The sequence below is a fragment of the Aspergillus foveolatus genome (genome assembly GCF_047715535.1).
Source record: "Aspergillus foveolatus strain CBS 279.81 unplaced genomic scaffold BDW70scaffold_36, whole genome shotgun sequence".
Lineage (NCBI taxonomy): Eukaryota > Fungi > Ascomycota > Eurotiomycetes > Eurotiales > Aspergillaceae > Aspergillus > Aspergillus foveolatus.
In genome coordinates this window covers 179,630-200,514 of record NW_027396100.1, presented here as the reverse complement: position 1 = coordinate 200,514, position 20,885 = coordinate 179,630, and the positions used below count along the sequence as shown (strand labels likewise).

Sequence of the window (20,885 nt, the reverse complement as noted above, 5' to 3'; positions counted from 1 at the left end):
AGAGACAGAAGGGAGTGGACGAATCTATTGGTTTTGGATGGGCTGATAAATAAGTAGACAAGATTAAGTACAGTACTCCAAAGGATCATAGGCTAGAGATGCCGTCATCATGCAACCAAAGGGAGAAGTCTAATGCCAAGGTTAGCTCGAGTTCGTACAGTAGTGTCGCCATCCCTGCACGACCGATCGTCCTGCTCAAGTAAGAACCCTGCGAACAGGAAAGATGACCTCGCAACTTCGTACAGATAGCACTGAATAAATGATGGGGGAAAAAAATAAGAAAACAGAGGTCTTGAGGCGGAGTGACTTCAAGCTGAAGCTGCTCGGAGAGAATCTGCTTCTATCCAGTCGCTACGGTTTTCCCACTACATCTGTTTCACAGCCTTTACAACATCCACGAGCTGGCCGTTAACAGACGTAGACCAACCCAGTCTTTGCAGGCCTTCGTAACGAATCCGTTTCCGCCATGATGCTCTCACTTTATCTGTTTCACAGCCTCCACGAGCCGGCCGTGGATGGAGGTGGGCGCGATGATCATGCCTTCACATCCTGACAGTGTTCTCCCCAGTGTCAGGTCAACAGGCTTGCCCTCCAAGTCGCTTACTGTCAACCCCAGCTCCTCCACAATCAACATCCCTCCGACGTGATCCCAGACTTTGGAGCGATAGGAGGCCATGCGCGGAATTTTGATAAGTACATTGCATCCACCCACGGCGATGGCGATATATCGCAACTGCGCAGACCACAGATCCGCCGCCGGCGGCCATGGAGCTCCTAGGCTGGCGGCAAGGCGCTCATTAAGTTCATAGTCCGACGAGGTAGCCGACTTGCAGTCGACAAACCGAATATCTTTAGGGTCCGTAATCTGCTCGACCGGCTGAATCCTTGTCGCAGGCAGGAGGGACCCGCCTCCCATCGGCCTTGTCCACGCGCCTTCACCGGCGACGGCGAAGACCATTAACCCGCGCCCTGCCACGTCCGCAAGGTCCTCCTGGATACAGCCAAACTCGAGGTTGAGGTTCGGACACCCCGTAACCCCGATGATCTGCTTCCCGTCCTCCACAAGGCCCAGGCACACGGCGTACTGCTGGCCACGCATAAAGGTTGCGGTTCCGTCGACCGGGTCAAGGACCCACGTCCGGCCTTTGGGCTTGCAGCTTCCCTGCGCACCTAGATCAATCAGGCGAAGCATCTCGTCCTTCGAGCTCGGTGCCGAGAGGAGTTTTTCACTCTCATCATCTTCAAGTCGAGTAGACGAGACAAGGTCCCAGGTGCGTCCGAGCAGTTCCGGCTCGGCACGGAGGGTCTTTGAGTCTTCCTCCCCAACGATATCATCTTCAGGAAAATGATGATGAATTGCAGCGATGATCAGGCTTTGCGCCCCAAAATCGGATATGGTGACAGGGGTGTCATCTTGCTTATCGAAAGAGCCCTTGTCAACAGCCTGGATAAGTTTCTTGGTCAGAACTGCGGCTCGCTGAACCGTTAAACAGGCGATTTCCAGCTCCTTGGCGTAGGGGCCAGTGTACTCCATTCTGATGCGGCGTTGACTCGGTCGGAGATGCAATCGTGCTAGAATTGCGAGGAGAGTATTAATATTAAGCTCACTAGATGGCGAGAATAACGTAGAAGAGGTCTTTTGTGTCAATTCTCAATTGAGGTCGCGATTACGTAGGGGTCGAAGATTCTGAGTAACTTGCGACACACGGCGAGGCGGTGCCAAGCTATTGCAATGGGTCCGGTTATCGTCACTCTAATTGGCTGCTGTGTTCTCTACCGAGCCAGTTCTCTTGCCCTAAGTAATCTATATATAAGATATTCAAGCACTCTGGAAGTACGAAGCTTGTTGATTTGCTTTATGTAGACGACAAACACCACAGAAGCCCAAGACTTTCCCCAGGAGATGGCCACCTGTCCTTGAATCATCAAGCCTAGTGGACCATGGACCATCAAAAACTAATAAAGACCTCTTGAAGACCGCAAAGCAGAGAGCTTCGGTACATCTATCCATTCTCGTCACTGCACTGCTCAGATCTGTCCCTTGAAAACGGTACTCCCTTCAAAGCGTTACTACAAGCTAATCCAAGCAATCCACTCAACTTCATCCACCGTCCGTCAACAATTTGCGTCCAAACTACTCCGCCTGGTTCACCCACGTCCATCTCTTTCAGAACCTTCTGCGCCGTCATTAAAGCCTTTGTAGCCTACTACCTCCGCAAAAAACCATACGCACTTGGATCTGCCATCTGGCTAACATTCCATGTTCCAGCATTTCTGGTGCAAATGTAGCCTGGGCAGCGAGCGCGTTTGGCGATGGGGACGAGGCAGCAGACCTGCTGGTCGAGAAAGGTACGGAGATTCGAACTTGAGAAAAGGCTGATTCTAAGGGTCATTTGTTTATAATCGGTTATTTGTCGGCTTTAGAGCTATAGCAGCTCTTGAGAAGGAGGGGAATGGGCTTTTGTTACTGTAGATGCGTTGGAGGCGTTTGGGAATTATTTCTATCTGCAAGTCTAAGGAGTTTCGACTGTCTAGAGCAATTGGCATCTTACGTTATTCGCAAGTGGACAGTCTAGCTCGAGAACTATGGAAATTTTATGACTGTCTGGGCTAAGGTAACCGAGGAAGAAGGTATAGGGGTAGCTTGCGAACCCACTTCGGCACTAAGAACCACCAGGTCTCCCTACTTTTGACAATGCTTGTCTTTTAGAGAGATGGGATTTGAACGAGACGGGATAAAATGCGATTTTATCCGCATTTGAGGTTGATTCTTACATTGGATGCTTGCAGACATGAATCCGAAATCCAACTACTGTTTAGGGACGAAGTGAAAGCAATAAACCCCCAGTTTACTGATTACTAACTACAAAAACCGACTACTCATCAACTGACAACAGTAGGCACTGACTCCTGAAGATCAGCAACAAGCGACAACGCCGTAGCTGTTAATTAGTCACATCGTGTTTCAGCTGTCATGGTGGGGGAAAAGCCGGCGGAGACTCCATAAGGCTGCTGTTTCAGGGCGCACCAGCCTCAACATGAGACAATGATATTCCTCACATAGATGAACCTTTTGGGTATAAGGCCAGCGCATTTTCCCTCCCCCCCCAGGCTACCTCACCATAATCCATTGCCTATCTCCTCACCCATCTCAATTACCTTCCACCACCAAAATGAACCTCAAACTACTCAGCACCCTTCTCTTTCCAGCCCTCGGCCTCACCACGCCTGTAGACTCCACCACCGAGACTACAGTCACCAAACGCGAAGACACCTGGGGCGGCAGCGTTTCCCTCGGCCCCACGAAATCCACCATCGTCCATGCCGTAACAACGATCATCCCGGGGCCGGCCCCCGAGACTCAGAACGGCGTCCTTTTCCTCTGGCCGGGCATGAGCAACGGCACGGGGGACCTGATCCAGGCGACACTCGAAAGCTGGCAGAGTAATGACTGGTGCGGTGCTGGCTCCGGCGAATGGTGCGTGCGCGCTTCTGTCTTCGGCAGCTTTGGACAGCTTGATGGGGAGCCGGGCGTTGCGAAGGGCGATGACCAGGTGAAGATCGAATATACGTTGCAAGACGATCAAGATACGTGGGTGCAGGATGTGACGAACGCGGAAACTGGCGAGGTGCTGTCGACTTACTCGCATAAGTCTGGGCCTTACATGACTGGGTAGGCTGCGATAGGTTCGAAAGAGTAGGTAGATGAATGCTAATGGCTCTATAGATACGGCACTGGCACCGAGTGTAATGAAGATTGCACCGGTACATCTTCCGAACAAAAGTACATCAACACTGTGATTACCCTGGCTGAAGCCGATTCTACGTTTGGAAATACCATTGCCTCGGCCGGTGGCGCCACCTACAGCGGACTGAGCTCGAGCGAGGGTGGGAAGGTGTGGACGATCGAGAGCATTGTTATTCCTGCTATGATCTGATCTGCTCTATCTCTTTTTTTGTACATAAACCGTGCACGTTCGCGGCTTATCTGACTGTGTATACTCGAGGTTGTATATATTGTTCATTCAGACTGAACATGCGACTTTGGCCTTCAGCTCCATTCATCCCGGTCCTCTCTCTGGAAGTAGTGAAGACCAGCTAACATAAGATGCAGTCTGCGGCGAATACCACCTATTGCCATCTCTTCTCTTACGCATGGAACAGTGAAGCCGTTCAAAAGCAGACAAATGCTTGGCTCACTGCACTCCATTGAGTATACAGTTCGTAAGATATTGAGCCAACGGTAACAACGGGTTGAGGCCCAAAGACGTGAAATTGTATGGTGAGGATCTCGTAGGTCATACGTACAACCAAGCCTCGTTAATAATACTATAAGGGAAAGATCATGAGAGGGAATTTAGGTGACATCAATATCAGACTCAAAGCGCAGCAAAAGCAAGCTCATATGCAAATCCGAGCGTGAGCTTAGCATGTTCCAGCATGTGATCGAAGCTCAAATAGCTGATCCTGTCGTCAGTGGTGTGGATATGTTTGTTACTATTTTCCATCGTGGATTCCGTCGCCATGGCAGACGGGTATCCGTATTTGCTTGCTGAGGTGTGGTCAGAGCAGGCGTATCCGCACTTGGTCTCAACAAAGGGGATGGCGCAATACTGGTAACCGGGATTAGTCAAACATCCAACTGTCGAAAAGAAGTGCACTTACGGTGACGATGGTATTCTTGAGGAAAGATGTGAGTGCGGGGTCAACATAGTCAGTCATGACCCCAATAGACTCTTTCTGACCAGCATGTTTGGTGCCTTGAACATAACCGGTCATATCCTGCTGGAGCATGGCTTTGACATCCGCCTGGTTCTTCTTATACTTGGAGAAAATGGCCTGCGAGCCGAGCATTCCACCTTCTTCCGCGGAGTACCAATGAAACTCGATTGTGTTTGGTGATTGGCCGTGTGCAACAATATCAGATCTCAGCAAGCCACGCAGGGCCTCCAGAATGGTGACGGTCCCACTACCATCGTCATCGGCGCCTGGCGCGCCTAGAAAAGACGGAAGGAATAGGTTGATGCTGTCCTGGTGAGCACCAAGGACAACAGTCTTTTTCGACAGACCAGGGATACGCGCGATGATACTGAACTGGCCCCAAGAATGCTCGAATTTCTGAACCGTCGCGCCGAATTTGTCGGCTCCCGAGCCGCGGACCACTTCGGACACCTGATCATACAGCCACTGAGCAGATTCCACGCCGGACGACGATTTGTAGTATCTCGTGTGGAAGGAGGTAAACTTCTCCAGGTTCTTACGCATATTGTCCATCGATAAACCCCCGATGAGCCCTTTAACTGTGTCAACATGTCCCATCTTCTGCGGATAATTGACGTAGCTGCCAGCGTCTAATGTCGGATATAGTGCGTAGTTACGATCCTCCGTAATATCGATGAAATTCACCCCGTCCTAGACAGCGGTTAGCAGCCGAAAGAGCGGGGAACTCCAGTGCACCATACGAGTTTCAGAGCCCATTTCTCCTCCTCCGTTACCCATCTCGTTTGGTATGGTGACAACTCGATGAGATACTTCTCTTGCTGCTCGTAGTGAGTTTCTGGGAGCTCCAGCACCTCTTGCTCTTGCTGTGGAATCGCGTACGACCAGGCACCAGTGGCGGTCGCGCCGAGAGCGAGAGCCGTCGAGAGCTTCATGGTGAACAAGACAGCCAATCGCTCGTTAGGAATAGCAATAATAATAATGAATCCTAAGGATATGACAGTTGAGGACGGAATTTCTAGAGTCTATGCGGATGGAGGAGAAGGGCGGACGTTGATCTGATAGCTGCGAATAACTGAGGGTGGGGTGTGCGGCAGAGAAGTCGCAGGTCGAGGAAGGAGGTCACAGGTAGTTCACCGTTACCGACGGAGCCAAGACAGGCGACTGCACTAGATGGTAAGCTGTCGTAAAAATGATATTTACTCAATTCTGAGGTCGACCAAGGTCGAAATTTCGACAGAAGCGCCTCGCGGTCGTCGTAACGTCAGACCTGCCCAGGTGCTTTATATAAGCTGCCCAATGGCGTCAGGCGTCAGGTACGGTACTTCTCCACCAGGCACAAGCTGTGCCTCAAAGACCCCTGCTCCAACATAGCCTCACCTCCACTTCCGGTTAGCATTTCTCAGGGACATCCTCCATACCCCTTGTTGTCGCTTCTGGGGACAAAAGGGAAGAGTCAGATTCAGTATGATGCTATTTTTAGATGATCAACGAAGTTACTCTTGATCTTTGAGAAAACAACAGAACTCAGCTCTGAATCCCCGCAGGCCCGCACATTGCCGCGGATCCCCAGATTTCGAAATCCAGATCCAACTCATGTCATTTGAAGACGCCCCACCGAGTCGCGATTTAATTTATAGGGTAATTACTACGAGGAGCGCAAGCGGCCATCAATTCATATGTCGTCTGCAATAGCTCCGACAAGAGGTATTCTCACCGGCATCAGAATGGGCTCTGGCCCAAAACTCCAGTCATCGAGGGAAATAGCCCATTTTAGCGGTCCTAAGCGCATACCTAGGCTTAGTTACCACTGATCTCAACTCTAGACTTCATTCGTACAATTAGTAGCCTATAGCGCTCCCAAGATTGATACATCTCATCGAAGCAGGTGGCACACGAACCAAAGCCCGGTTGCAGGCAAAGCCTATGTAACCTAATCAGTTCATTCTACTTAGGCATGAGGGCTACTTCATCTTTGACACACCGCAGGCTGCCGAGTCCTCCTGTATAATATGTGATTCCAATAGGATTTCATAAGCGTAAGCTAAGGAAGCGTACGGATGCGTATGTCGTAGAGCACAGACATGGTCGATTGAGACAGTCATAGCGTCTTGGTTGGCTCACTGGCTAGCTTAAAGAGTCGAACCAGTGGCGAATTGGATCGGCCGATGCGATCTTAGACGATGACACAATACATAATGCATTAACAGCTCATAAATCAAGAGCTCATAATCAATCCTTTCATTGGGATACTTTTGATTCTGAGCCCATATATTGTGCGCTGGTACCTGGCATAAATCTTGTTACAGTAACCAACAATCAGCGGCGCTGACTCAGCCTCCGCATAGCCAGCAGCTTCCAGCAGCGTCTTCTGACTCTCATTTCTAATCGCCTCACCATCTTTTTTCTTAGCCTCTTTAAAATCCTGGAGGTTGGATAATAATCCACCTCCCTTTCATTTCTCCGTTATTTCCTTTTCTTACCCTCGTTTTACGCAAATATGTCACCGATATCCGTCAGCCGAGGCAGTGGCGCCTCCGAGTCTTTCACTCAACTAGCTGATGCAGATCTCGAATCCATAGGCCGCCACTGCGAATACTCGTACTGCAACCAGCTCGACTTCCTTCCCTTCAGGTGTATGTCCTGCCGAGGGACGTTCTGTCTGGATCACAGGACTGAGACTGCACATCGCTGCCCAAACGAAGGCGAATGGGCGCGCCGCCGGGACGGTTCCGCATCCACAATCAGCACGCCGACGCAGAAACCTACTATCTACAACTCCGATCAGTGCGCGCATATCTCTTGCAAGACGTTGATAAATACGCTCAAGGATCCTGGTGTCAAATGTCCGGAATGCAGGCGCGAATACTGCTTAAGACACAGGTTGAAAGAAGAGCATGACTGCGCCAAGATTGCCCCGCGATCAGGCACCGGCGGTGCCGCCACTCCAAATGAAACGGTCCGCTCAATGTTTGCAAAGGTCCGATTGTGGGGGAAGGATAAGAGTCAGGCAGCTGCTGCTGCTGCCGCCGCCGCGGCGAAACCAAAATCCAAGGCGAATAGTCCTGCTGCACGAATGGCCGCGGTAAATGCTATGAAGAAAGCGGCCAAGGGCGACGCGAACGTTCCTGCTGATAAGCGGATATATCTACATGTTGTTGGGACTTCAGAAACGCAAGGGACAGACCCGCCGAATGGCGATTTTTGGTTTGATTCCCGGTGGAAAGTGGGTAGAATCTTGGACGATGCTGCGAGACGATTAGGCGTTGAAAATCTGAATAACCGAGTTGGAGAGGAGGCGCGGTTACGGATCTTTCATGTGGAGAGCGGGGATTTCCTAGAGTTTTCCGAAACCCTTGGAGGTGGGAAAGTCAAGACGGGGGATACGATTGTGATGCTGAGGGGAGCCGGGGTGATTCTCGGGAAGTGATATTGATCTTTGGGCCATTTTATGATAACGATGATATGTTCCGATATTGCATAGCATGATACACATTATGTTGGCGTTCGGGAATCTGACACTGAAATTTGAAGCACGAAATTTTTCATGATCATACCATCAAGGTAGTCTAGCCCTAGAGAGTATGAGACCGGCGGCAACCTAGTTCCTGCAAAATAGAAGAGGGACCTGAAGGACTTACTGTCAATTGCACACCTCGGTTGCTTTTCCCAACTTGAATATTTTGCCTAGGTGATTTATAGAGCGCGCCCAGTTCTGTTGCGCCATTTATGTCGGAAGTCGTAGGGGATGCAAGATCGCTTAGATCTCTAGGCAAGACGAGCATACCAATTCCGCAGATTTCTCGCGAAGACCATAAGTATGATAACCATTTATATGCACATTGATTGGTGAATATCTGCATATTTAACAGATCTCGATGGTTGCGTACCATGCGGGAGTTGTTGGGCCTGCTACTGAGGCATCGTGGTTATAGCGTAGGGTTCGGCTTTTTTGTACATGCCCACGTCAGGTCAGTGGGAAGGTTGAGAGGCAGCCAACTCTATACTGATTCGAAATCAGTATTGTATCATGTTTCTCGTCTGCCCATGCAGTTCTGAGAGTGCTGCGCCTTGATTCGGGCTTATTTCAACGCATATTCCCGGCAGGAGCAAACGCCAGACAAAGAAAGGCATATTGCATGCATGTTATACTGAGCTTGCGATATAATCAAGGACCATGCTACATGCAGGAGCAAGGCTGGGAGCACCTCATTTTAACTCGCTGTGGTTTCCTGTACCTGACTTGGTATGCCTGCAGATTCCCAGGCCCCTATACGGGGTGATTTATCTTGACTTCATCCCCACATTCCCCGTGTTGCACAGCCAAGGCAGAGATTCCCCTTACATGAATGATCGGAGCTCAGGTTGAAAAAGAAGGCGTTCAGCATAGTACGGCCCTTTTCTGGACAAAAACGGCATCGAAACACCCAGACGCTGCTTGATTTTTTTTTTCTTTTCGTTGTGTCGGCTTCGCGACTTGGGGCAATGCATCTCAGTATAACACGGTCTCAGCGGCTTGGAGCAGCCATTGGAATCTCGGCTGCCTTCTTTCTCACAGAGATCTCAGGTAGGCAGACCCGATTCCGCGACTTGTGTGGTTTCCTAACATGGGGTTTCGCTAAGCCTGCAACAGTTGGGTTTTACACACACTCTTTGGCCTTGGTGGCGGATGCCTTCCACTACGTACGTGAGCGTCGAACAATGTATGTCATTGCTAATGAGACTAGCTAAATGATCTCGTTGGATTCATTGTTGCGTTTGTCGCTCTCAAGGTCCGTTATCTCGTTGACGCGGTCAATTATGCGCCAGCGATGCTAACCATGATACCCAGGTTTCAGATTCCGAGCATTCACCTAAGGAGCTCTCGTTTGGATGGCAACGAGCTCAAGTCCTGGGCGCATTCTTCAATGGGAGTCTGCTATTTGCCCTGGGCATTAGTATCTTCCTGCAATCAATTGAGCGCTTTATCACGTTGCACCGTATGTTCGCCTAATCCGGCGTGACCCTTGGCTTACATGCATTAGATGTCGAGAACCCTAAACTTATGTTTATCATTGGGTCCATTGGGCTGGGGCTGAACATCATCTGTGCCACATTCCTACATGGTAGCTTACCCTGCATGCCAATCCGGAGACACAAGCTTGACCGGCTCTAGAACACCATCATCATCACGACGACCACCGTCATCCAGATTCGGAGGCAGAGCCTCAAAGGCAAGATGATTTTGAACAGCAACGTGAGCTTGAAAATAAAGCCAAGGTTCGAGCTCATCCATATGTTCTTGCCCCGGTCCATTGACATCCGTACAGCATCATGATCACAGGCACATGGAGCACGAAGAACTTCCCATGTTTGGCGGGCATGATTTGGGCATGATGGGCGTTCTGCTTCACATTGCCGGAGATGCAGCCAATAACCTGGGGGTGATGGTTGCTGCACTAGTCATTTGGCTGACGCGTTATGAGGCGAGGTATTATGCTGATCCCGCCACAAGCATGGGCATTGCTGCAATGATCTTCCTTTCTGCACTTCCCCTCAGTAAGTCACAGCCTTGTCTATCAGCTGATTCTAGAACTGATAGTTCTAGTCCGGCAATCCGGTCTCATATTACTCGAGAGTGCTCCAAACAAACTCGACCCTGCAGATGTGAAGCATGACCTTGAAAAGGTAGGATTCCCAAACTTATGCTGCATGAGTGTGACCTTATGCTTTGATAGATTCCTGGCGTACTAGCCGTCCATGAGCTGCATATCTGGCGTCTCAATCAGCATAAGACTCTTGCATCAGTTCATGTCGCTATGCTGGATCACTCAATTTCCGAGTTCTCTGCAGTATCACGTACGTTGCAGGAGTGTTTCCATGCATGGGGGGTTCATTCAGTTGCCATCATGCCGGAAATCGCAGCCCCTTTGACTGCAGGGGCCCTGACCCAAAATCAAGGTGACATAAGTGGGATCGAGGTGTCAGAGAAGCACCTTAATCTTTGCCAGTCCCAATGTAGTTCGTTCTGCAGAGAATTGGCTTGTTGCGGATAGGTGGGCAGAGGGGATTCTAGAGCGGCAAAGATGGGCTTGTCATTTGCCGTCAAGCAATCCAGCCCTTTTCTTCTCCTCTTTACCCTTCTCTTATATCTCCAGTTAGTTTGACCTTGGCTCAACCCACCGTCAATTCCTCGAACCGGGCCACTACCCCTGCGGAATGATTCCGAGGATCGGCTGTTCCTGTTATGTACAATAACGACTCTGTGCAACAATAATCGATCGCAAATTCCGCGATGGAAATTCTCCCAACTCCAACTAAGCTAATCTATATCTGCAGAGGAGCCGCTGAGCTTGAGAATTACACAAAGCTGCCATATAAGGAAGGTAGACGCGCATTTCTAGTACTGCGGATTTACTCCAAGTCTCCAGACTGATAAGCAACCCCCACTGCACTGCTGGGTTGGTAGCATCTATGAGCAGCTCGGCTGCTATGTATCAGCCGTCAGATGCGGGGTATATATACGGGTGCCTCACTAGATACCGGCTCTTTCTAAATCGCACCTTCCCACAAGGCTAGAAGTGGTGTGACACCGTGAAGCAGAGAGGGAAGAAGAATATAAAAAGACTTACCACCACTCTTTGGTTATACTGTGTCTTTCTTCGAGAGTCTCTCGCAGATCTTCCATATTCTACACTCGATCTTGAATTATGTCTTCCACCTGGGAAGCCCAAGCTCGCAAAGCCCAGTATATCCTTGAGCAGTCCATTCCGAAGCAATGGCTGGTACCTGCAGACCAACTCCCTCCTGCGGACCAGCTGAATGTGGTGGACTTCCCGCGCAAAAGTGGGATGCTTACTGATAAGGAACTCGCCATAACGGAGTCGTCTGCCACGGCTCTTGTATCCGCCATGGGTGAGGGCCGATTTAGCGCTGAAGAAGTGGCCGTGGCTTTTCTGAAGAGATCCGTTATTGGGCATCAGCTGGTACGAGAAGAAATTGATGATTACTGAACCTGGCTAACTGCTATTAGCTCAACTTCGCTACTGAGTTTATGGCTGAGAAAGCCATCTCAAGGGCCAGGGAACTAGATAAGTACTATAAAGAGACGGGTCAGCTAGTGGGACCATTGGTATGCTAGATACCCTATTGAGTTTACAGTCTTGGACTGAGTGTCACAGCATGGTGTTCCCATCAGTGTCAAGGAACATATAGGATTCAAAGGCCTGACGCTAAACGCAGGCTACACTACATGGTATGTCAAATCTTTTCTTATCTGTTAACTAATAGCTAAGGTGCACGAAGGGTCGACAACATCGCAACAGACGACGCGCTTATCCTGGAATGCTTGGAGGAAGCAGGTGCAGTTTTCCATGTCCGGACGAATCAGCCTCAATCTCTCATGGTAATGTCCTTTACGGCCCAAGTTGCAGCAATTACTAACTGGACAAGCACCTCTGCTGCAGTAACAATCTCACCGGTACAACTTTGAACCCTCACAACCGCACTCTTAGTCCGGGTGGCTCCTCGGGCGGCGAGGGAGCGTCTATGGGATTCAAGTGCGCTCCGTTAGGCATTGGGACAGACATTGGTGGCTCAATAAGATGTCCTGCAGCGTTTTGTAACGCGTACGGCTTTCGTCCGACAATCCATCGAAACCCATGTAAAGGGTCGAAAGTGCCTGTACCGGGCCAAGAATCTATCCTAGGCGTAATTGGCCCCCTTGCAAGTCAGTGCGTCGAAGACCTAGAGCTGTTTCAACGGGCACTCCTTGATCAAGAACCTTGGGATGAGGAGACCTCATTGGTGCCGTTGCCTTGGAAGCAAGTTTCTTCAACGGAAAATATTACAGTGGGCATCATGTGGGACGATGGGTACGTTCACTCCATGTTTTGATCTTAATTTGCAAACTGACGGAGTTAGATGTGTTCGTCCTCATCCCCCAGTGACTCGGGCCCTGGAGCACGCTCAAAAGCGGCTCCGAGCCTTGGGTGTCAATGTGGTTGACTGGGAGCCCTACAACCATGATCATGGTTGGAACATCATTGTAAGTGCACCATCTCCATATAAGAGGCGGCGTAAAATACAATGAAACAACTCTAACAAAGCAAAGTCCTCTCTCTACTTTGCCGATGCAGCAGCCCGCAATCGTGAACTCATTGCAGAGACCGGGGAGCCAACGCTTCCTCTCACCGAGTGGGCCTTCCAGTATAGCCGCTCAGCGCCACTAACAGTGGCCGAGAATTGGGAGCTCAATTACCAGCGCGATATTTACCGGGACGACTATCATGCACTTATGAAGTCTCACGGTGTGGACTTCATTCTCTGCCCTGCATATGTTGGCGTCGCAAGCGTCCTAGGCGAATCCCATTACTGGAACTATACGGCTATCTGGAATATCCTGGACCAGCCTGCTGCAGTTTTTCCCAGCGGGTTATACGTAGATCCGCAGCTTGACCCGGTAGACAGCTCCTATCAACCACGAAGCGCAGAAGATGAGCGTGAATGGAAGAAATATGCTCCTGAAAGGTATGTCGGGGCTCCAATTGGGCTGCAGCTTGTTGGGAGGCATTTCAAGGATGAAGAGACTTTGGCAGCTGCAAGCTTGGTTTCAAGGGCACTAAAGGAGGCTGCAAACGTATAGCTCCGGGCTGGCTTATTGGGCGTTTTGAATTAGATACTTGAGCAGTTGAGTGTTAATTTTAATCGATACATCATGAGACTATTCCCAAACAGGAAACCGATGGCTCTCCAACATTATGTCAGCCAAGGAGACTCCCGAAGATGATGCTGTTCTCCCGACAAAGGCACCAAACTCTCCCCTCGTCTAATCCCTGTTGCAATGCGCAGAAATGCTGGTCGAGCTCCTAGATGTTTTTCAAGGCTCTGGAATTAACCACCGCGCTCCGTCCGTTACTGTTACCCGATGAGACTCTACTCTTTGTCCAGGATGCGGTGGGGTTATACGATGGGTGAGTATTGAACGAATACAACTGCTCATCCGGATTTCTCAAGGCTCATCCATAGTACGCTTGCTAACTTTAACCCTCTTCAACCTACAGCAAATACAAGATCGCCAACTACCAGGACGGCCATGCGTATCTCACGTCACACCGGGTCTGTTACGTAGCCGTTGACGAGCCGCGGAAGTACTCTGTCGGCATCGACCTAAAAGACGTCGACAGAGCCGAATATCAAGTAATGTGATTCCTCCACTGACTTGCAGCTCCTTGCTCATGTAAATCAGGCAGGCTTCTGGAAATCATCGCCGAAAATCATCATATACCCAAAGCCTGTGAAGAACACGGGCGGACCTCGGAGCTCGAGCGCGAGTCCATCGCGACTACCGTTGAGAGCGCAATTATCGGGAGCACAATCACCTCTTTCGCAGGCTTCAGCCCAAAATTATACACCCCCGCCGCCAAATCTTCTGAATGCGACTTGGGTGTGTCCCATATGTTCGTTCTCCAATCCGGTGCCGTCGAACTTTGATCCGTCTACGGCAACCAATTCTACGCCAATACCTCCGTGCCTCGCTTGCGGAATAAAGCCTCCGTTTACCACGGTCTTAAAGGCTGCTATAACGGCGGCGACTAGCCGGGAAGCTCCTCCCATCAGCCCGGCGGTGTCTCAGGCCGAGCAAGATTGTCAATCGGCAGGAACTGGGCAGGCAAATGCAGCGAATGGTGGAGTATCAATAATGTGCCCGCGATGTACATTCCTGAATCATCCTTCGCTTTTAGATTGTGAAATATGCGGCGCCTCTTTAGCGAGTGCGAACTTTCTGCGAGCTTCCGGTCAGGGCAGGGCGGATTCTCCAGCGCCGGTCTTTGAGGATGGGAATATTCGGAATTCTGCTATCACCGATCATATAAAGCTTTCCTTTAGAGAAGGAGGAGAGAAAATCTTCCTTGAGAGGCTCAAGGGGGCGCTAATCCAGCGGAAATGGCTGCTCTATAATGCACCTCCTGCGCCACAGCGACCGTCGCAGTCAACACCCACGTCAACACCGGATCAAACTGGCTTGTCTACTGGTGTAAATACCCAGGCTCGCTCACCCGGGGTTGGGATTGCTGGTCTGGAACGGCGAGGGTTTGAAGCTCGCAAAAACAATGAACTCGTGATCGGAAATGCTTTCGAGGACCTTGAGGCGCTCATGGCCTCTGCGAAACAGATCGTAGCGCTTGCTGAGACACTGGCGCGAGAGTCGGGCATTGCCAGTGGCGAATCTTCCGCAGAAACCAGCGCGGTACTCTCCGAAAGTGCTGCCGCTTTGGGAATGATCACCACGAAAGATATGCTCGGATCCAGCGCAGGAAACCTATATCTCTCTGAACTGTCACGAAATCTCGCAGAGTACCTCACCGACGACCGAAAGGGTGTCCTTCAGAGAGAAGGTGGTATAATGAGTCTAATTGACCTTTGGGCAGTTTTCAATCGCTCTCGAAACGGCGTTGAGCTGGTAAGTCCTTCAGACTTTAAACGCGCCGCCGAGCTCTGGGAAAGGCTCAAATTGCCCGTTCGACTTCGCCGGTTCAAAAGTGGCCTTTTGGTTGTTCAGCGGTACGACTGGAGCGATGAAAAGACCCTTCGACAACTCCAGGACTGGATGGCTGATCTGCGTCGCATTCCACCTCCGGACCCTGTCCCTTGGGACTGGCGCCTTTTTGGCCGTCCAGTTACAGCGCAGGAGGCAGCCCAGCGCTTTGGGTGGAGCGTTGGTGTTGCAGCTGAGGAACTGGAGATGGCGGAGGACAAGGGCGTCTTCTGCAGGGAAGAAGGCATTGAAGGCTTGAAGTTTTGGAGCAATTTTATCACCTTTGACCCGACACCTGATGATCCTAGCAACTTGCCTGTTTCCCTCTTGGAAGTTTGAGGAGCTAGCTGGTTATAGATCTGATGATTTAATGACCTATAGAGTATTGCATGACTTGCTATCTAAAAAGCTCTTCCGGTGGTGGTCTACGGAGTAGATAGCCCATAGACGTCATTCGCGAGTGACCCCGCATTCCCGTCCACTGATAAGCGACCTCTCCGCATCGAACGGGCCACCTACAGCTGCAGTTATCCTTTGCCTACACACCTCCTAAGCTCTGTCCCAGATCATTCTATTCCTTCCACCCGCCAATGTGACCTATTATTTGTTCGCCGTCTGGCACGTGCGACTTTATGTTTAGAAGAAACATGGCTGTGGCTCAAACGAGAACAAGCATACGCAGGCTATTGAAAGCCTCAGGCGTAAACGCCCAACACCGATCTCTTTCAGCCCAAATCCGCAGACTCTGGACCTGTCCTCATCAATATCACAATAGCAACGATCTCCATAGGAAGCATACCCGCCTTATATACCACAACTATCATCGATCACAAAGACCCCATCATCCCCCGCGAAGTCAACGGATTATATACCCAAACGACCAGTACCAGTCATGGAGGAGTCCTGGTTGGGGCTGGGGCTGGGGCTGGGGTGGCTTCAACTCCAGCTTTTTTGGCGTCCAGGACAAGCCAACGAGACACAGATATAGGCGAGATAATGATAAGGGTGGCTGGGAAGACCGCGTGAAGCGCCGGATGGAATGGATCAAGAAGGAGATCGAGGCTGATCCGTACGCAGCTCTTTTTGGGAGGAGGCCTCAGCCGCTCGGATTAAACTGGGGCAATAAGCTTGAGAGTGGGCTTATGTCCTTGTGGCGGTCGGTTTTCGGGCTCGCTGAAGATATGTCGAACACGAATAAAGGTAAAGGCGCGAAAGTCGTCGATTCGACACTGAAAGTGAGAGAAGCCTCTGCCCGCGCATCAGTTAACGAGGATATGTCGAACACGGATACGGATAAATGCGCGAAAGTCATCGATTCGACGCTGAAAGTGCGAGATGACTCTGGCCGCGCATCAGTTGGTGAGGAGGTGCGAGAGCCAATGACCAGAGATAAGGATATGCAGCGTCGGTCGTCAACGGACTTTAGGGGAGCTGGATTCGAGTTCGATCCTATCAGTGGTCGTATGGTTCCCGTGCGATCTGAGCCTTGGGGGATGCCCGAAGAAAGAGGCAAGGAACGACTAGGAGACGGACAGTTTGTTGAAAATGAGTCTATCCCTGTGGGTGACGACTTACCTCGAGAGAAGGCTGAGGCGGATTCAAACAATCTTTCGGAACCGAACGTCGTCGACTTCACAACTCAAAAGGACTCGACTGTATCTGAATCTAGTGAGCGGTTCCAGGGCGCTTCTGAGCCTTCGATTGTCTCTGAAAGTCAAATCTACGCATCGGCACCAACTCAGGAAGCCTCCAACTGCCTAGATGAGACTGTGCAGGCCACCAAAGATGGAATACATGCTCAGGTTGAGCGATCAGTACCACCACAAAATGACAGTCATGACGCTGTATCCCCTGCTACTGTACCATCTACGCAGAGTTCCTACTCCCAGAAACACAACGTTACTGAAAGACCGTTGGCCGAGCATTCAGTTTCTAAAGCCGGGCCTGACCGGGCAGGGTTTCTGTCAAGGCGTGAGAACGGAGTGCCCAAATTGGTCACGGGTGAAAGTCAGCCATATACTGCAGTTGATAACAGAGACGAAGATATTGAGCTACTGAATGCGCGCGATATTCGGGCCGCCTATGAGCCCAGACGGCTAAGCATTGAGGCCGAGATTGAAGCCGAGACACCTAAACAGTTGGATGAGCCCTTAGCTTCACAAACCGATCTTGAGGATACACACGGCAAATCACCAGTGAATAAAATTGGGGACTCAATCAATATGCCCGTCGAGCCGACCGCCTCAACTTCTTCAACCCTTCCGGACGGGCAAGCCTTAAATGAAGGTCTACTACAACATGAACCATCAACGGCTACAACCCAGTCCTCAGTCACGGAGACGTATCGCATATTCGCGTATGATCCATCTTCTGCAAAAGTCACCGAGGCTGAAACGATCTCATCACTCCAACAGCCGAGCGAGCTTCTTCATCCAACGGAAGTGCTCACGCGCCTAGCAAATCCCGCCAAATTCTTACCATGTCTGAACCAGATGAATGCGAAGGGATACGAGATTGTGTCTGGTGGAGGAGACATCCTAGTATTCCGAAAGGCTCCGGCAGGAAGCTTAAAAACTATTGATAGGCTGGCAAGTCCTACCAAAGAACATTCCACTGAGTCAGCTCAACCCCCATATAAAGACGTCCAAGGTGGAAACTTGTTTGATCAAGATGCACCCAGCAAACAATCCCGCAAGAGCCCTCAGAAGGCCACTGTTACAAAGGTACTCCGGCGAATGCTGGTGGGAGGGCTTGCCACTGGAGGTACCTGCTACGCACTGGGTGTTGTGAGTGAGTATTTTAGAACTGGGGGTAAGGACGGATTCGGCATTGATGGGTTCACGGAATTCGAGTCAGAAAGACGACATCTGGAGCGATAACCTGCGGGTGTATGGATGTGCAAACGTGTTGGTTACTTTGATTATCTCCGCTACTATGTAAGTAAAGACCAATCTCAATTTGGACTCTCCTATCCACTTCAACGCGTGCTCCAATAGCCATAGCCCCAAGTATCAATACGGCCCGCCAACGATCAAGGCTTCCTCCCCATCTCTTTCACCAGTATCAGGCCCTTTATCCTCCCACACCCAGTCGCACCAAGGCTGTCTCAGCCCCTCGGCAAGGCCGCCAATCTTATCCTTCATGGACCCCTTGATTGCCTCGAACTCAGTCAGCCGTGCCTTCTCCTCCTCCCTCTTCTCTCTCTCTCTCTTCCTCAGTCTCCCTTCTTCCTCCTCGATCTCCGTCTGCTCCTGCGCAGCTTTCTCCTTCCCGGCTGCATCGCTTCCGACATCATTCTCTGGCTCAATCCCCTCATCATACGGATACCGCTCAAAAACATCCTGCAGCACTCCGCACCGCGCCTGTCCACTCATCAAGTACATAATAAGCCCGGCTAGCATCTTCATCGCAGTCCCAAACTCCCACTTCAGCCACAGGTCATATTCACAACTGCCCAAAACCTGGAACGATCGTGGATGGACTTCGTTATCGGGATTTGAGAGCTGATTCCACTCTACCTGCTCCATGAAGCGCTCCAGGTTGGTCTTGGTGTAAAATCTGCCATCTTGGCCTTCCGGCGCGATACCGCTGCCGTCACCTCTCCTTCTGAACGACCGATTCGTAATCTGTACTTCTCGGGGATTGTGTCGGCCGCTCCACAGCTTGCTGGTCTTCTGGCCAGGGAAGATTCCGCGCAGGATATGTAACTTTGAACCGTGTAGGCCTATCAGAAAGGCTTCTTGGTCGGGTATCTTGTCGCCAGGCGGTGAGAGACGGTGCACGTTTACTAGGAGTTGCGAGAGGAGTAGCTTAAATTCACCTTCAAGGGTTCTTTTCAGTGATATGCCGGGTTCGCTTGTCTACGTAACCGATCAATGCATGTTAGCTCTAGCCTCGACCCGCTATCTATGTTGCTGACAAAACTCTTACCGTCGTAACAGGCATTACAGCTCGCGGCATTCCCCGGCTTGGCTCGTAGTCTAGCGATACTGAGCCCGCGGTGAATGGAGTGTCTCTGTGCTTGACGCGGTATCCAGTCCAGTATTCTGGCTGACAGGAAACCAATCTCGGTCTTGAGCAACCATTAGCAACTATTTACTCAGAGCTCTGAACTGCAGCATCGGAGAAGAAAAAATGAGACACACCTCAGAAAAAACACCTCCCGATGACTTTCCGCCTCACGTTTGATTCTCAACATACTCAAAACCTCGTCAAGAAGCGCATACATCACCTGTCCTTGCGCCTTTACCGCTTCCTCGAAGTCCACCTTCGACAAAGAGCTTTTTGACGAAGCTGAGCCGGAGCCCGAGCCCGAGCCAGACCTATCATCGGTGCTCGTCCGCCCACCGGTACTCACTTCCTCATGTTCATCGGCAGCTGAGCTTATTCCGGAAGTCGAACTCCCAAACAACCCACCACTGAACACGGGGACCTTCTTCAGCGTCTTGAATACCCCGCGATAACGGATGTCAACTTTACTCCACTTCGCAATGTTCACAGACCGGCCATCTTTAGCGGTTCGAAAGATCCAAGGCGTGCGCTTTAGAATAGCTGAGGCATCAATTAGCTATATTATCTTCACCTACCTCAGTCAGACCTAAGGGGTCTTTATTATAAAGTGTAGTGACGTACACGAACGCTCCGCCTTTTCAAGGTATCGCGCAGGGACAATGTCGACGTCAGCACAGTTGAGGTAAACTTTTGCTCTAAGGCCGTGGACGTCAATTTCGAGTGGAAGAGCGTCGTCGTCGTGGTCGTCAGTGTTAGTGTCTGTGTCAGACTCGGTACCAGATTCGGTTTTGGTCTGGATACTTTCTCTTAACTCTGTCCGCACTTTGAGGTCTTCGTCTCTTTTCTTTTCTTCGAGAACTGGAGAGAGATGGCGGGATCCGGGTCGATCCATGCTGGACACCTGCTTCGTCTTCGGTTGTTTGCTATTGCTATCGGAGAATGAAGGGAACGCGGGTTATAATGAGGATGGCGCTGGTGAGGATGCGAGTAGTAAGAAGCCATTCAGAAAGGAATAAAAGCTCAAACGAGGTTTGTGGGCTGGTTGGGCTGGTGTTACTGCAGTGATAGAGTGCTGTGAATTGGTTTGCGCAGATTATAGCGTCAAAGTGAATGGTCACTAGGTCACTTTTAAAGGGCTAGAGGGAAGTCTGTATCCTTGATATTATTGTGCATAACAGTATTTGAATGCTTTGAGCACTTAAGGATCATTTGGTGGGTGACGCTCAATGGCTTGGTAAGATGTGAGATCCTTGTCGAGCATAGTGCTGGATAGTAGTGAACTTGTTGCATTCTACATTAAGTACTCCCTAATGACGACGCTTCCTTTGGCGAATGTTTCCTATATCTACATCTCTAATAAATTGTTTCGCTAACGACTCTTCATACGCTACAGCTCTGGAATACAAGCATTTGGCAGGCCTATCTAGCCGGGTATGAAAATATATATATATTCAGACAACGAAATCTCTTAACACACCCATTTCTTAATTGCTTATTCATTCCAGAATGATTTGCCTGGTATCAGCAGAATATACTTGCTTCGATACACTACTACTAGTATCTTCAGCCTAGAAAGTTATCTTGACATAATGCAAATGAACGTCTTCCTGGCGTGGAGATCAGAGGTATCTTATCGCAG

General features: G+C 50.4%; 8 protein-coding genes across 8 annotated transcripts; 5 read left to right on the top strand and 3 right to left on the bottom strand.

The window, feature by feature from the left end:
- Positions 1-11: 11 nt before the first annotated feature.
- BDW70DRAFT_139393 (inositol monophosphatase family protein) lies at positions 12-1,666 on the bottom strand. The gene has a single exon (XM_073737382.1). The coding sequence runs from the start codon at positions 1,532-1,534 to the stop codon at positions 476-478; it is 1,059 nt and encodes a 352-aa protein (XP_073594536.1). The 5' UTR covers positions 1,535-1,666; the 3' UTR covers positions 12-475.
- A 1,166-nt stretch (positions 1,667-2,832) lies between these two features.
- Positions 2,833-3,805, top strand: BDW70DRAFT_139391 (uncharacterized protein). The gene has a single exon (XM_073737381.1). The coding sequence runs from the start codon at positions 3,174-3,176 to the stop codon at positions 3,675-3,677; it is 504 nt and encodes a 167-aa protein (XP_073594535.1). The 5' UTR covers positions 2,833-3,173; the 3' UTR covers positions 3,678-3,805.
- Positions 3,806-4,294: 489 nt separating this feature from the next.
- lap1 (putative aminopeptidase) lies at positions 4,295-5,962 on the bottom strand. The gene is made up of 3 exons (XM_073744833.1): positions 5,463-5,962; positions 4,666-5,412; positions 4,295-4,613 (listed from the first exon to the last, which is right to left on the bottom strand). Exons 1-3 carry the CDS (start codon positions 5,652-5,654, stop codon positions 4,380-4,382), a joined length of 1,173 nt encoding a protein of 390 aa, XP_073594534.1. The 5' UTR covers positions 5,655-5,962; the 3' UTR covers positions 4,295-4,379.
- Positions 5,963-6,964: 1,002 nt separating this feature from the next.
- On the top strand, positions 6,965-8,396 carry BDW70DRAFT_77750 (AN1-type zinc finger protein). The gene has a single exon (XM_073744832.1). It carries the CDS (start codon positions 7,220-7,222, stop codon positions 8,147-8,149), a length of 930 nt encoding a protein of 309 aa, XP_073594533.1. The 5' UTR covers positions 6,965-7,219; the 3' UTR covers positions 8,150-8,396.
- An 808-nt stretch (positions 8,397-9,204) lies between these two features.
- BDW70DRAFT_169236 (putative di-, tri-valent inorganic cation transporter) lies at positions 9,205-11,081 on the top strand (the record flags this gene model as incomplete). The annotated part of the gene is made up of 8 exons (XM_073742636.1): positions 9,205-9,286; positions 9,353-9,402; positions 9,447-9,491; positions 9,551-9,698; positions 9,875-9,978; positions 10,029-10,257; positions 10,307-10,386; positions 10,437-11,081. 8 exons carry the CDS (start codon positions 9,205-9,207, stop codon positions 10,752-10,754), a joined length of 1,056 nt encoding a protein of 351 aa, XP_073594532.1. The 3' UTR covers positions 10,755-11,081.
- Positions 11,082-11,408: 327 nt separating this feature from the next.
- Positions 11,409-15,574, top strand: BDW70DRAFT_151441 (amidase signature domain-containing protein; the record flags this gene model as incomplete). Its single annotated transcript, XM_073739291.1, has 10 exons — positions 11,409-11,684; positions 11,732-11,830; positions 11,880-11,953; positions 12,004-12,103; positions 12,151-12,572; positions 12,622-12,745; positions 12,812-13,258; positions 13,582-13,670; positions 13,761-13,896; positions 13,946-15,574. 10 exons carry the CDS (start codon positions 11,409-11,411, stop codon positions 15,572-15,574), a joined length of 3,396 nt encoding a protein of 1,131 aa, XP_073594531.1.
- Positions 15,575-15,781: 207 nt separating this feature from the next.
- Positions 15,782-18,360, top strand: BDW70DRAFT_139379 (uncharacterized protein). Its single transcript, XM_073737380.1, has one exon. The coding sequence runs from the start codon at positions 15,868-15,870 to the stop codon at positions 18,112-18,114; it is 2,247 nt and encodes a 748-aa protein (XP_073594530.1). The 5' UTR covers positions 15,782-15,867; the 3' UTR covers positions 18,115-18,360.
- BDW70DRAFT_169224 (uncharacterized protein) lies at positions 18,247-20,314 on the bottom strand (the record flags this gene model as incomplete). The annotated part of the gene is made up of 4 exons (XM_073742635.1): positions 19,868-20,314; positions 19,381-19,786; positions 19,166-19,307; positions 18,247-19,095 (listed from the first exon to the last, which is right to left on the bottom strand). Exons 1-4 carry the CDS (start codon positions 20,136-20,138, stop codon positions 18,247-18,249), a joined length of 1,668 nt encoding a protein of 555 aa, XP_073594529.1. The 5' UTR covers positions 20,139-20,314.
- Positions 20,315-20,885: the final 571 nt, after the last annotated feature.

Bases quoted from the DNA above. Each gene is read 5' to 3' on its own strand.
- BDW70DRAFT_139379 (XM_073737380.1), top strand. From the start codon at position 15,868: ATGTTTAGAAGAAACATGGCTGTGGCTCAAACGAGAACAAGCATACGC.
- BDW70DRAFT_139393 (XM_073737382.1), bottom strand. From the start codon at position 1,534: ATGGAGTACACTGGCCCCTACGCCAAGGAGCTGGAAATCGCCTGTTTA.
- lap1 (XM_073744833.1), bottom strand. From the start codon at position 5,654: ATGAAGCTCTCGACGGCTCTCGCTCTCGGCGCGACCGCCACTGGTGCC. The intron at 5,413-5,462 runs GTATGGTGCACT...ACCGCTGTCTAG, and splicing joins AGAAATGGGCTCTGAAACTC to GACGGGGTGAATTTCATCGA. The intron at 4,614-4,665 runs GTAAGTGCACTT...CCCGGTTACCAG, and splicing joins TCAAGAATACCATCGTCACC to TATTGCGCCATCCCCTTTGT.
- BDW70DRAFT_77750 (XM_073744832.1), top strand. From the start codon at position 7,220: ATGTCACCGATATCCGTCAGCCGAGGCAGTGGCGCCTCCGAGTCTTTC.
- BDW70DRAFT_139391 (XM_073737381.1), top strand. From the start codon at position 3,174: ATGAACCTCAAACTACTCAGCACCCTTCTCTTTCCAGCCCTCGGCCTC.